This window comes from Monodon monoceros, unplaced genomic scaffold (genome assembly GCF_005190385.1).
Source record: "Monodon monoceros isolate NGI ecotype Baffin Bay Population unplaced genomic scaffold, NGI_Narwhal_1 Super_Scaffold_6, whole genome shotgun sequence".
Lineage (NCBI taxonomy): Eukaryota > Metazoa > Chordata > Mammalia > Artiodactyla > Monodontidae > Monodon > Monodon monoceros.
Window position 1 is genome coordinate 34,285,517 of NW_021703783.1, and position 14,532 is coordinate 34,300,048.

At 41.1% G+C, this 14,532-nt stretch overlaps 1 protein-coding gene across 3 annotated transcripts in view; it reads left to right on the forward strand.

The window, feature by feature from the left end:
• The window catches only part of ANO6 (anoctamin 6), a 211,974-nt gene that overhangs the window by 57,395 nt on the left and 140,047 nt on the right, over nt 1–14,532 (forward strand). Inside the window, exon 3 of one of the 3 annotated variants that reach the window (XM_029204419.1) lies at nt 12,053–12,112. The exons of the other annotated variants lie outside the window; for them this stretch is intronic. Coding sequence (XP_029060252.1) covers nt 12,053–12,112 — 60 coding nt within the window. The remainder of the gene's footprint in view (nt 1–12,052; nt 12,113–14,532) is intronic. 3 annotated transcript variants of the gene reach the window in all.

Consider the following 14,532-nt stretch of genomic DNA (forward strand, 5'->3'; position numbering starts at 1 on the left):
GGAGCCTCCTCTGACCACACTGCCCCAAAGACTTCCTTCTCTTATTCTGTATCATAACCACCTTATTTCCTTATCACTAAGCAGAATCAATTATTTTAAAAGGATTTATGTTTAGTTGTTATAGAATATAAGTTCCCTGAAAAGAGGCTTTTCTGCTTTATTAGCTGTTGTGTCTTCTGCGTCTAGCACGACGCTGACACATAGTAGGTGATGGAACAGGGATTCTTTTTTTTTTTAATTTAATTTAAATTAAATTAAGTTTTTTTTAACATCCTTATTGGAGTATAATTGCTTTACAATGGTGTGTTAGTTTCTGCTTTATAACGAAGTGAATCAGCTATACATACACATATGTCCCCATATCTCTTACCTCTTGCGTCCTCTGCCTCCCACCCTCCCTATCCCACCCCTCTAGGTGTTCACAAAGCACAGAGCTGATCTCCCTGTGCTATGCGGCTGCTTCCCACTAGCTATCTGTTTTACATTTGGTAGTGTCACTTCATCCCAGCTTACCCTTCCCCCTCCCCGTATCCTCAAGTCCATTCTCTAGTAGGTCTGTGTCTTTATTCCCATCTTGCCCCTAGGTTCTTCAGAACCTTTTTTTTCCCCTTAGATTCCATATATATGTGTTAGCATATGGTATTTGTTTTTCTCTTTCTGACTTATTTCACTCTGTATGACAGACTCTAGGTCCATCCACCTCACTACAAATAACTCAATTTCGTTTCTTTTTTTGTCTGAGTAATAGTCCATTGTATGTATGTGCCACATCTTCTTTATCCATTCATCTGTTGATGGACACTTAGGTTGCTTCCATGTCCTGGCTATTGTAAATAGAGCTGCAATGAACATTTTGGTACATGACTCTTTGAATTATGGTTTTCTCAGGGTATACGCCCAGTAGTGGGATTGCTGGGTCGTATGGTAGTTCTATTTTTAGTTTTTTAAGGAACCTCCCTACTGTTCTCCATAGTGGCTGTATCAATTTGCATTCCCACCAACAGTGCAAGAGGGTTCCCTTTTCTCCACACCCTCTCCAGCATTTATTGTTTCTAGATGTTTTGATGATGGCCACTCTGACTGGTGTGAGATGATACCTCATTGTAGTTTTGATTTGCATTTCTCTAATGATTAATGATGTTGAGCATTCTTTCATGTGTTTGTTGGCAGTCTGGATATCTTCTTTGGAGTAATGTTTATTTAGGTCTTCTGCCCATTTTTGGATTGGGTTGTTTGGTTTTTTGATATTGAGCTGCATGAGCTGCTTGTAAATTTTGGAGATTAATCCTTTGTCGGCTGCTTTATTTGCAAATATTTTCTCCCATTCTGAGGGTCGTCTTTTCGTCTTGTTTATGGTTTCCTTTGCTGTGCAAAAGCTTTGAAGTTTCATTAGGTCCCATTTGTTTATTTTTGTTTTTATTTCCATTTCTCTAGGAGTTGGGTCAAAAAGGATCTTGCTGTGATTTATGTCATGGAGCGTGGAACAGGGATTCCTAATGTTGATACGTGTCATGTCATATCATGAGATGTTTAACATGAGTTCCCGCCCCCATTTTTTTAAAAAGGGAAAAAATTAAGCTTTTATTTTTGTCAAAGTTGTCTATAATTATAACATTTTATCTAATTAGAAAATTATTACTTTGAGATTTGTTATGAAAAACAGCAGCATCTCCCCTTTCATTTTCTGTTCTCCAGAGGTATGTGTTTTCAACTTTAGCTGGTTATTTTAGTAATTACTTCTATATCTTTTTTTTTTTAAGGAATTTTGCCTTTTAAAAAAAATATATTTATTTATTTATTTATGGTTGTGTTGGGTCTTCGTTTCTGTGCGAGGGCTTTCTCTAGTTGTGGCAAGCGGGGGCCACTCCTCATCGTGGTGCACGGGCCTCTCACTATAGCGGCCTCTCTTGTTGTGGAGCACAGGCTCCAGACGCGCAGGCTCAGTAGTTGTGGCTCACGGGGCTAGTTGCTCCGCGGCATGTGGGATCTTCCCAGACCAGGGAAGACCCGTGTCCCCTGCATCGGCAGGCAGATTCTCAACCACTGCGCCACCCCCACTTCTATATCTTTAATTAAGATACTGTGTTGTTACTTATCTATTTTTTTTTTTTTAGTTTGAGGAGTTATCTATTGCTGAAAAAGTGAGTATTTAGCTCCGTTTCATCTACCCCTGCCCCTCTCCCCTCCTCACACAAACTCTTCCACCCCCTCCGCTCTCAACTGTAATTGTATTGTTATTTTGGTGAGATCAGTATGCAGTGTTTATTATAACTGTGTAATACTATCTACAGAAGAGCCCTGTAATATCGTTTGATTGCTTTTCCTCTCGACTACCCAGCAGATACTGATTTTTTTTTTAATCTCTTAATCTTTGATGTACTTATGAATAGTCAACCTCAGACTGTACCCCAGCTGTAAATCTTCTCTCTAAATTACTCAACCACATAGAGAATCTACCAGATTCATATTTTGGGGGAAATTTCTCCAGAGCCTTCTGATCTCTTTGTCTCGGTTGCTTTCTCAGCCCCCAAACAGCTAGGGCTTCCCCTTTGCTGCCCTTCTGAGGTCTCCTTTTGCCTACCCTGTTTTGGAGTCATCAGTCTCTGGAACTATGACTTATTCTTTGTTGGTTTACTTCTTCATTTTGGTGGAGCACATTCTCCAGTTTCTTATGAAAAATGGGTGTGAGAAGTAATTTTTTGAGACTTGCAGGTCTGACATTGCCTTTGTTCTCCACTGGCTTTTAATTGATGGCTTAACTAAGTTTATAATTCCAAGGTAGAAATCACCTGTTCTCAGAATTTTGAAGCTTCTGCCATCCATAGTTGCTCTTGAGAAGTTCCTGTCATTCTGACTTAAAATCCTTCATGTGAGAAACCTTTCTCTTGAAGTTTCATATTGATGTACCTTTGTGTAGGTCTATCCACATTTTATATGCTGGAAACTCAGTTGGCCTTTTTACCATGGAAACCCCATTCTCCCACATCCCCACTCCTGTCCTTTCTTTAAAGGGAAAACAATGTCCTTTAGTTCTGGGGGAAAGATGTCCTTTGATTCTGGAAATTACGTCTTCCCCTCCATTTTCTTTGACCATGAACACTCTGTTATTTGATATTTGCTGTCCTGAATTGGCCTTCAATCTCTGGGTCTTTCCTGTTTTCCATCTCTGTCATCCTATTCAACTTTATTGGACATTCCTGAATTGTATCTTTCAAGCCACCTATTGAATTTTTAATCTGCCTTCATTTTAATTTCTATGAGCTCTTTTATTCTCTATTTCTCTCTCTCTTTAATAACATCTTGTCCTTATTTCATGGATGTGCTTTTCTCGGATCTCTGAAGATGATTTTTTATTTTTGTTTTTTAAAATTTCTTCCTGTGATATTTTTCTCTTCTCTAAGTTGCTTTGCTGTTTCTCTGTTAGGTGCTTACCTTAATATCTGGAAAGTCTTGCTGTTCCCTCCTGTTTTAGATTAGCTTTGATAGTGGATGGGGTTTGGCAATTCTGGGCTTCACTCTAGGGGGACCTGGCTGGGCTGTTTTTGTTTTGTTTAGGAAATCCTGTTGTTAGTATCTTTAGGTCCTTTTTTTTTTTTTTTTTTTTTTTCTCTGATTCCGCAGAGAAAATACGACTAGTCTGAAAGCTAAGTAGAAGACTGGGGTCCTCTCCATTCAGCGGTAATTTTTTGTGTAATCTCTTCAGTATGGAATCCCCTTCCCCAACTATGCCTAGACTCCTTCAGTCCAAAGATCCTTTATTGGCTCTTTTCAGGGAATACATTTCCAGTCTTCTCCTAGGTGGGGCCTGGGGGTTTGGAGGCAATCACTTGTCTTCAAGGAGTGAGGGAGAGTACTGTGGGTTCTTAAACTTCTTTTTTTTTTTAAGTTTTTTTTTTTTTTTTAATGTGGACCATTTTTAAAGTCTTTATGGAATTTGTTACAATATTGCTTCTGTTTTATGTTTTGGCTTTTTGGCCGCGAGGCATGTGGCATCTTAGCTCCCCGACCAGGGATTCAGCGTGCACCCCCTGCATTGGAAGGTGAAGTCTTAACCACTGGACTGCCAGGGAAGTCCCATGGGGGGTCATAAACTTCTTAAACAGACTTTCAGCCATTTCCCCGCCCCACCTTCCCCACCATTTCCAGAGGAAGCTGTTGCCACCACCCTCAGCCTCTTGGGGGTTTATAATTTAAATGGAGTTGCTTCTAGGTGGTCCTAGTTTGGGATTGAGCTTTCTCCAGTCTGTTCAGCCATTTGCCATTGGTCTGTTTGCTCTCCATCTTCCAAAATTGTGTTACTATCTCTAATTCTATTCTTTGTCTTTATCTCTTTATGTTCTTGGATTTGAGGAGGGAGCAGAGCTAAATGCATGTGTTTAGTACTTCTTTAAATAATTGTTGTTTATGATGCATTTGATCACACTTATGAAACAGATTTCTACATAAGCTCTGAATCTCCATTTTCACCAAATTCAATTCTTTACTTATCTACAGTCAGGGTGGGGTGGAGTGTGGTAGAAAGTTCTCTGGACCGGGAGTTAGGAGACTTGGGGTCTATTTCCATATTTGCTGCAAACCACTTAATCCCGAGTATTTTCATCATGATTTCCTCATCTAGAGGGCCAGGGAAGTGAAATAGATAATTTTAAGGTCTCTTTGTATCCATAGGTTGGTTTTATTTCTAAATAAATAATCATGTGTAACTGAACACCAAATTTGGAAACAAAATTGCAGCAGCCATCTGAAGAAATGCAAAATGTGTCATCTTGTATTTGTCAGTCAGTCTCTGTAACTGACACCTTTAAAGTCTCAAGTAAAATTGCACCCCATATTCCATGAACAAGAAACTGTTAAACGGTTAAAAATTCTGATTTTTTTTCCCCCTCTGGGCTATTTTCAGCTGTTAGCAGTTCAGCTCCAAAGCATGCTTGGATTCATGTTCTCATAACTACACAAAGTGTTCATTTTGAGCCAGAAAGGCAGGGAAGATAATATAGAAAGAGGTCTATTTTTTCCCTTCTACCCTCTGGCAGGGATGGCTATCTAGGTTGTACCCCACCGGGAAATGTGTCCTTCCCATCCAAGCCATGTGTGAGTAGATAATAGCCCATCTATGTTTCCTCTCTCCTCCATGTTGCTGTTCCTCAGTTAGATGGATAGATGGAGTGGACGTTGCATGCCACTGTGGTTTTGACTGGCGGGTGTGATCACTCACCCAATGTGCTCAGCAGTGGTCAGTACAGTGACTAAGGAGAAAATGTGATCTGTGAGGCCAGTGACTTGTGGCTCAGAGACAAAGGTGAGGTTTCTTAGAGCAATGAGAGCCACCCCTCCCCCAGTTACTAGGACAGAATGTCCGTGGGGTGGGGCGTAGGAGGCATTTTGTCAAAGTTCTCTAGGTTATTGTGAAACACTTGATTCTACTACTGACTCTCGGGAACTATTGCCTCAGGAGCAGGAGGCCAGAAAGAAAAGCAGAGTCTCGAGCATTTGCAGAGCTCAGGAAAAAATCATAACAGAAACTGAACCCCACACAGCTAGCCAGCTCTTATCAATCACAGAAATGATTTCCAACTCTCACTGCTTTCCTCATGTTCTTATTTCACACCCTTTTCCCTCATTCTTAGTAGGTCATCTTCTTAAACCAGAGAGGAAATGGAAACCTTCAGGGGATACTGCCTCAACTTCTTTTTCTCCCTTTCTTTCACCCTTGCCCATCAATATGTGCATGTGTGTATGAATATGTAATATACATCATGTGAATACACATTTAATCTTACAAAACAAAGCACAACAAACAAAAATATACCTTCCTCAACTCTATGGCCATCCTAGGTTCTGCTGTATCTAGTTCATTCACTCATTATTCAGTCGGTCAATATTTATTAGGGTCAACTGTGTGCAGAGACCTTGGCTGGGCACTGAGGGTCTACATCAGACTAAATAGACATAACCCCTGCTGTCATCATGCTTCAGTCTCTTTTTAACTGGGCGACTTTAAAAATTATTGTTCTTATTTCGCCCCACTACAGAAACAACACATGCTTGTTGTCATAAATTTGAAAGTTGATTCTTAATAGAAAGCCACTAAAGGGTTTAAATCAGAAAAGTACTGGGTCAGAATTGCATTTTCAGAGGTCACTTTGGCTGCTGAAGGGAGAAAGGATTGGGGGGGAGGGGTGAAAGTTGCTGGCAGGTCAGGAGATGAGTGCTATGGTCCAGATAAGGGCTGCTGGGGGCTTGGCAGTGTACGGTGAGAGAGGAGGACAGAATCAAGAAATACAGAGCACTGTAGGATGGTGAATGTTGGCTGTGGGGATGAGGGGGAGATGGGAGTCTAGGAGAACACCCAGGTTTCTGGCTTGATGAGCTGAATAGATGGTGGTGCCATTTACTGAAATAGGAAATAATGGAGAAAGAATAGAGGTGTGTGTGTGTGTGTGTACATGTGTACATGTGCATGTGTAAACATAAGTCCTATATGAACACTGCGTTTGAGATGCCTGGGAGGTTTCCAAGTGGAAGTGTCACATAGGCAGTTGGATGTATAAATCTGGTGTTCAAAAAAGACATCTGAAATAGAACGATGCACTTGGAAGCTTTAGCCTAAAGGTGTTAACAGATGCCATGGGGTAGATTACAGAGGGGTGGGCCTCGGGTAGAGCCCTGAATATTTTTAGAAGTAAAGGTTCAGTTAGGAAGGAGGTGCCAACAGAGGAGACCAGCAAGATGGAAGAACCTCCAAGAAAGGAAAGCAAGGGAAGAGAGTCTTCACAAGAAGTCATGGTCACATGTGTCTATAATTGTTGAGATGTCAAATAAGGCAAAAAACCAAAACAAAACAGGCATTAGATTTATCTGTGTGTAACTCATGCATGACCTTAGCTGGAGCCGGGTGCTGGGTAATAGAGGCTGAGTCCCTGTCAGAGGGGTGCCAGCTCACCTAGAGCCCTGGCAGTAGTAGCAAGGATTTTGGACTGTGTTATAATGCAATAGGTGCAGTGGAAAAGGCTGGTAAACTTGTTGTGTTTCCTTTTATGAAAGCTTCTTATCTTTATTGTTTTATCCTGATTACCAAAGCAGTATGTACTCACTATACAAATTTTAAGCATTAAAAAATATGACTGAGAATAACCTCCATAATCACATTCCCTCATTTATCACCACTGTTAATAAGTTGAGGCACATCCTTCAAGATTTTTCTGTGCATGTGCTACCACATACACACACTTTTACACATTTACTTTAAAAAAACTGGGCTTATCGCTCTATAGTCTGCTAAAGCTTGTATTCTTATCTGTATAGTTTAGACATCTGGCTATATACAGCAGATGTCCAGTATTCTGTTATGCTGCAGTATTCTCTGGATATTTGAGTTTTATTTAGACATTTTTGCTCTCTCCCATAATGCTACTCTGAACATACTTGTTCATATTACTTTCATATTACTTGCGTATTTCTTTCATATGTGTACAGGAATTTCTGTGGAATAAGTTCCTAAAGTGGAATTGTGGGGACAAAGGGTGTGCACGTTTGACATTTTGATCCTGCTTACATTGCCCAAGGAGAGGGGCTTTTTTTTTTTTTTAAGATGGAAGAATTTTGAGCATGAAAAATGTCAATAAGGGGCAAATAAAGAGTCGATTGAAGTTGTTGGGAAAAATGCTGAATGTTCAATCATGAGAAGGCCACTGAGAATGGAAACCAAGGCATGGGAGGGGGCTCTAGTCTGAGCAGGGTGGACAGGGTGAAGGGGTCGGGGGAGGGCAAGGTCTCCAGCTACTCTGCATCCCCAGAGCCTTGCCCTGTGCCGGCACATGGCAGGTACTCAGAAATACTTGTTGGTTGAATGAATAAGTGAATGTAGTTTGGTTGATTTGGCAATGGAACTTAGTGATTTTTCCATCTGAAAGCATCTAGTTTTCCACTTTCTCTATAAAATAGAGGGTTAAGATTTCCTACTGAAATTGGTGAAGGAGGAGTTGGAGATTTGAAAGCCCCTTCTAGCTTAGTGACCCCAGATGCCCAGGTCAGACAGGACTCCTGGTCTACGCATCTCTTACCTTCCTCTCCAATCAGCCTGTTGTGTCTAAGGCCTTAATATCACTGGACTTAATCTAATTCTGTTCATCCCCACTACTACCATCATTACGTTAGCTCCAGTCTGGATTTTCCTGTCAGAGCCGCCTCTTAGATGGTCTCCTATTTCTTCAGGGCTCGTATTAGAGGCAGCCTCCTCCAAACCCAGCCAGGCTGGCTCGGGAATCTCTTCTTCTGCTCCCCAGCACTGTGCCGGCATCTGTTTTCACTGGACGTCACGTGTATGTTTGTTTACCTAAAGCCTTTACATGCCAATGTCTTCATGGCTATTTTTACATCTCCAAGCCCAGCTGTAGTGCTTAGCTCACGTTGCATGCTAAATAAATGATAGGTATTATTATTTTTTTTAATTTAATTAATTAATTAATTTTTGGCTGCGCTGGGTCTTTGTCGCTGCGCGCGGGCTTTCTCTTGTTGCGGCAAGCGGGGGCTACTCTTCATTGCGGTGCACGGGCTTCTCATTGCGGTGGTTTCTTTTGTTGCGGAGCACGGGCTCTAGGCCTGCGGGCTTCAGTAGCTGCGGCACGCGGGCTTAGTAGTTGTGGCTCGCGGGCTCTAGAGCACAGGCTCAGTAGTTGCACACGTGCTTAGTTGCTCCGCGGCATGTGGGATCTTCCCGGACCAGGGCTCGAACCCGTGTCCCCTGCATTGGCAGGAGGATTCTTAACCACTGCGCCACCAGGGAAGTCCCAATGATAGGTGTTATTTTGTGTGAAATAATAAACTTATATTTACATAAACTTGGTACAGGGACAGGAAGGACCAGGACAAAAGCAGGCATGAGATAAACTCACAGAGGACCAGTAACTTAAGACAACTGATCCTGGAACAAGTCTCAGGATTATTATTCACTGCCTAGGGAGAGGCAGTCATTTGTACTATGATTTCTGCAATTAGCACGTTCAATTTTTTTAATATTTTGAGAAAATTTAAATACTTTGTATCTCTAACGTGATTTCGCTAGGTTCAGAGGATCTATTTATTTTGGAAATCTCAATTTAAGAACTACTTTGTGGTATTTTCTGGAGTAGAAATGCCTGAACTGCCTTAGCTGCCTCTGGCCAGCTGGAGGATAATCCCATGACTGAAGTCCCTGATGGAATTCCAAAAGACATGGCTTTCTAACCCATTGAAAGAGCTCCCAGATTGGGATGGGATGTTCCTGTCTGGATCTGCCTGCCTCCTCTGTCACCATGCCCGGCCCCCCCCTCCCCCACAACACCGATCTGCTGGGGAGAGTAGTAGGAGGTCCTTACTAGCTGGCAACTGAACTAGTATTTCAAGTTACACAATCAGAGCGTAATGAAAGATGAGACATGAAGAGATGGTTATTTTTCTGTGGAGCGAATAGCATGGGTTCAAACCTTCTAAAGCATTATATTCACAGCTAAGAAACTTTGTGCTCAGAAGACTAAGAATAATGGTTTGGAGTTATCCGCATCCCTGGGACCATCTTAGAGGGACACTTGTCACGAGGGCTGCAGTCCTGTAGAAAGAGATCAGCACCCTGGGGCACAGGGCCAGATGCTTCATGCTATGATTCCCCCCTTCACATCCCAAATCAGAGCTTCCCTCAAACAGCCACCTGTTAGTAGCACATGACCCTTGCCACTCTTTTAGCAGAAGGGAATGACTGGGACTGGGGACATGGTCTGGGTGCCCCACTTCTGAGCAGTCCCCCGAGGCTACTGGGCTGTTGAATGGTGAAGGAGGAGGTGGATGAGGCTTGTGTTGCTGGGATTTTGCCCTTTATTTTCTCATCCCGTTTTCCCATTTTCTCATCCCACAGTGGCAGCACTATGGGCTGTTCGAATGGGAATTTAAATCGCTTTCACGGTGTAGGCATTCAGTTCTCTGTAGCCTAAGATAATATCCTGAACCATTTAAAACTGATTCATTTGGAAGGAATTTTTGTACTCTCAGTCCATTATTTAACTGATGGCTTGAAAAATGCATCCTCACATTCAAAATTTAAGTAATGGGCATGAGCTAGAAATATCTAAATATTAATACAGTAGAGGATGCATAAAAATGGGATTTACATTTCTTGAGTTTTCTTCATTTTCAGTATTAGACTGAATTTACATATACTTTCCTAATTTTTGATACAACGGAACATTTAATAGACTGCTGTCAGCATTTTTATTTCTTGACATACTCCAAAGGCTATACTCCTTTTTAGAAATTGAAAAGAGCTTCAGGATGGTTCAAAAATAACATTTTTTCCCCTCTCACTCTGTAATGCTTATGGCTAATACTTATCTTGTGTCTGCTGTGTTCAGGTACCATGCTGAACACTTTACGTGCCACAGACCATCTCTTCTTGCAAACAACCCTGAGAGGAAGTACGATCAGCCCCATTTTTCAGTGTAGACTCTGAGGCAGAGAAAGGTTGAATAAGCTGCCTAAGGTCGCAGTTAGGAAGTGATGGGTCTGGGCTCTGAATTCAGGTCTGTCCAACTCTAGCAGCCAGCCTTCGAGAAGTCAGGCATCCGTTTGGCCATTCAGCAGAGAATTGCAGAGTGCCTGCCTTGGCCCAGGAACTATCCTAGGTGTTTGGGATTCAGCTACAAACAAGGCAAAATCTCTGCCCACATAGAACTCACATAATATATGAGTAAGTAATTATTAGTTAAATGCTAAAGGAAAGTACAGCAGGGCAAGGTGACGGAAAACAGGGCCTCTGCTCTGGGACTGTGTAAGTTAGGATTTGAGGGGCAGCATCTCCGAGGCTGGGATATTGAACAGAGACCTGAATATTGCAGGAGAGCAAGCTACCCAAGGCCAGTGTAATATAGTAGGTACAGGCATAGCCTATGGGCTCCTGGGATCGAATAAGGATTCTCCTGCTCATGAGCTGTGTGATCTTGGGCAAAATACTTGGCTTCTCTGTGCCTCTTCATCAGTGTTATAAAGGAAACTACAATACTTATCTTTACCTTATAGGGCAGTTGTGAGGATGAGATGGGTTCATATACAAAAAGAATTCAGCTATGAAACAGGAACTGGAGCATAGTAAGCACTCTAAGTGTTATCTGTTATTATCTAGGCCCTATGGGAATGGTGAGAAGGAGCTGGTTTCAAGGGTAGATTTTGAAAATTCAACTGATGGGGTTTATTGAGGAACTGAATGTGAAGGTATGAGGGAAAGGGGGCAGGGACAATCCCAACAATTTTGGTCTGATTGATTTGGTGGATTTGGGGGCCACTTAACCAGATGGGGAAGACCTGGGGCATAGCAAGTCTTTTTGGAGTGGGAGAAGGCAGAGTGCAGGGAAGAAGTCAAGAACTTTGGCTTGAGCATGTTAAGACCGAATTGTTTCTTCACATGTTCATGTTTTGTGTATGTTCACTGTAGAAAATTTGAAAAACATAGACAAGCATTAAAATAAAAACACTTGATATTCTGCCACCCATTATCTTTTGCTTAAGTTTATTTTTACCTCCACACAAATTTTAAATCATGCAGTATATATAGGGTTTTTTGGTTTGTTTTATAACTTCTTCCGTTTATTGGAAAATGGCTCATGGCAAAGGGGAGAGTTAAAATACAGGCAAGGTGATAAAAGCCCGAGCACCACAAGAGCCCTCCACACTCACCAGCACCAACGGGGGTTATGGACTTTAGAGAGGTTTCTACTAAGGAGCGTAGAGCATGACACAGACCTTGTTTCTGCTCATCTAAGAACCCCCAGCCCCTGCTGCCTGGTACTGCCTTATGCACAATTGTTAGCAGACATTTTTAAACTACCCTTTTTTTCTCATTGTGTTAAAAGACACATAGCCTAAAGTTTACCATTTTGTAACCATTTTTAAGTGTACAGTTCAGTGGCATAAAATACACTCACATTGTTGTGCAACCATCATCTCCATCCATCTCTAGAACTTGTTCATCTTGCAAAACTGCAACTGCACCCATTAAACAATGACTCCCCATTCCTCCCTCCCCCAGCCTCCAGGAGCCACCATTCTGCTTTCTGTCTCTCTGAATTTGACCACGCAGGGACCTCATGTAAGTGGACTCATATAGTATTTGGCCTTTTATGACTGGCTGATTTCACTTAGCCTAATGTCCTTAGGATTCACCCATGTTGTCAGGTGTCAGAATTTGCTTTCTAAGGCTAAATAATATTCCATTGTATGTTTTGTTTATCCATTCATCTGTAGATGAACACTTGTATGGCTCCTACCTCTTGGCTATTGTGAATAATGCTGCTATGAACATAGGTGGACAAATATTTGAGTTCCTGTTTTCAATTATTTGGGGTATATACTATAATCTAGTTTTATAATCTACTTTTCACATTAAAACACATTGTTAAAATTTTCCTTGTCATGAATATTCCCTACAAAATTAATTTAAATAATTGCATTATGTACTATCATATAGCTGTATCCTCGTTGATTTAAGAAAGCAAGTATTGTTTCCTAGAAATAGAATTATAAATTCAAAGGGTATGACTAATATTAAAACTTTTGCTACGTTTGTCAAATTGCTACCCAGAAACTTATACAACCTGACACTGGCAATATCTGTACGTGTTCCCTGCATCTTTGCTAATATTAGGTATTAATAACTACCTTCTGTCAATTTGATAATTAAAAATGATATATCAATTCTGGTTTTCCTTTTATGCAAATTTAGGGTTCACTTTCTAGGTTAGAGTTTATTGGTAGTTGATTACTGGTTTGCTAAACACTCAGCTTGTGAGATGTTGAGAAGAGATAGAAGTCTAGGGGTCCCTCTTTCTTAGTCTTGCATTCTAAGGCAATCTCAGGCTTTTTGCTCTGTGTATATATGACAAGCTGCTGTAATAGAGTTTTCCTGTTATTGTGTGCTAAATACATTCTTAGTAGTTAAACTTTCACAAACCCTTACAACTCAAAAATCCAAAAAGTGCTAGAAAAAAATGTTTTTGGTAATTCATGTTATAGAACGGGACAGATCTGTTGAAAAAAAACATGACCTCAACCCACATGAGACTACTTATATTTTTTATTCATCCCACTTAGAGTGTTCACATTTTTGGCTGCAAAACATGACCGTGGTTGGGTAAGAGGTACTGTCCCAGACCCCACTGAGGGTGCATAGTAATATACAATATATACAGATAAGAATTATTTTCTTTTTGAATCCTGAAAAGTTCTGAATTCTGAAACACAAACATTTTGGCATCAAAGGTTTTGGATAAGGGAATGTGGACCTATAGTGTTTTTTCCCTTGTATTTCTATGTTCCCATACCTCCTAGGCTTTAAAAACTGATTGTGAAATCAGGCCTACTCTGGCCTTGAGTTTAAAGACAATAGAAATTTAAGTGTGGTATCTTCTTTCATCCCCACGACGTGTATAATCACTATAATCTGGAAACTGACAGATCAGTGACTAGGGCCACGTTTCAGCTGAGCCAATAGCCACCTTCAAACTCAGGGTGGTGTTCCACTAGGAACTCTGGGGGTCTTAAGAGACTTGAACCAATTGGACTGCTGAGTGATAGTGATAGCGTTGCAAGATGTTGTTGGAACATACTTCTATAATTAATACTATTTGTCCTTTATAGAACATCAACTCTCTTAGCCAAGTTTTTAAAAAACAATACCAAATTGGTAAAATTAAATAAAAATTAGTCTTCAGTTTTAAGATTGATTATTGTTCATGTTATTAAATCTAAAATTTTCAAAATATGTTTGTTAAAATGGTAAAGGTTGCAGAATTGAAAAAGCTGACTCAAATTCATGTGGAATTGCAGGGGGCCCTGAATAGCCAAAACAATTTTGAAAAAGAACAAAATTGGAGGATTTACATTTACTGATTTCAAAACTTACCAGAGAGCTGCTACAGAAATCAGAAGTGTGTGATACTAGCACATGGATAAACATATAGACCAACAGAATAGAACTGAGAGTTCAGAAACTGGCCAGAAATGGCCAATTGATTTTTGAAAAAGGTGCCAAGTACACTCAATGGGGAAAGAAGAGGCTTTTTTTTTTAACAAATGTTGTTTTGACGGCTGGATTTCCATATGCCAAAGGAATGCAGTCGGACCCCAACCTCACATCACATATAAAAGTTAACTAAGGGCTTCCCTGGTGGCGCAGTGGTTGGGAGTCCGCCTGCCGATGCAGGGAACACGGGTTCGTGCCCCGGTCCGGGAGGATCCCACGTGTCGCGGAGCGGCTGGGCCGGTGAGCCATGGCCGCTGAGCCTGCGCATCCGGAGCCTGTGCTCCGCAGCGGGAGAGGCCGCGGCAGTGGGAGGCCCGCGTACCAAAAAAAAAAAAAAAAAAAAAAGTTAACTAAAAATGGGTCAAAAACCTAGATATGAGAGCCAAAACCATAAAACTGTTAGGAGAACATAGGGGTAAACCTTTATGACCTTGGACTTGGCAGTGGATTCTTAGATATAACACCAAAAGTATGGACAACAAAAACAA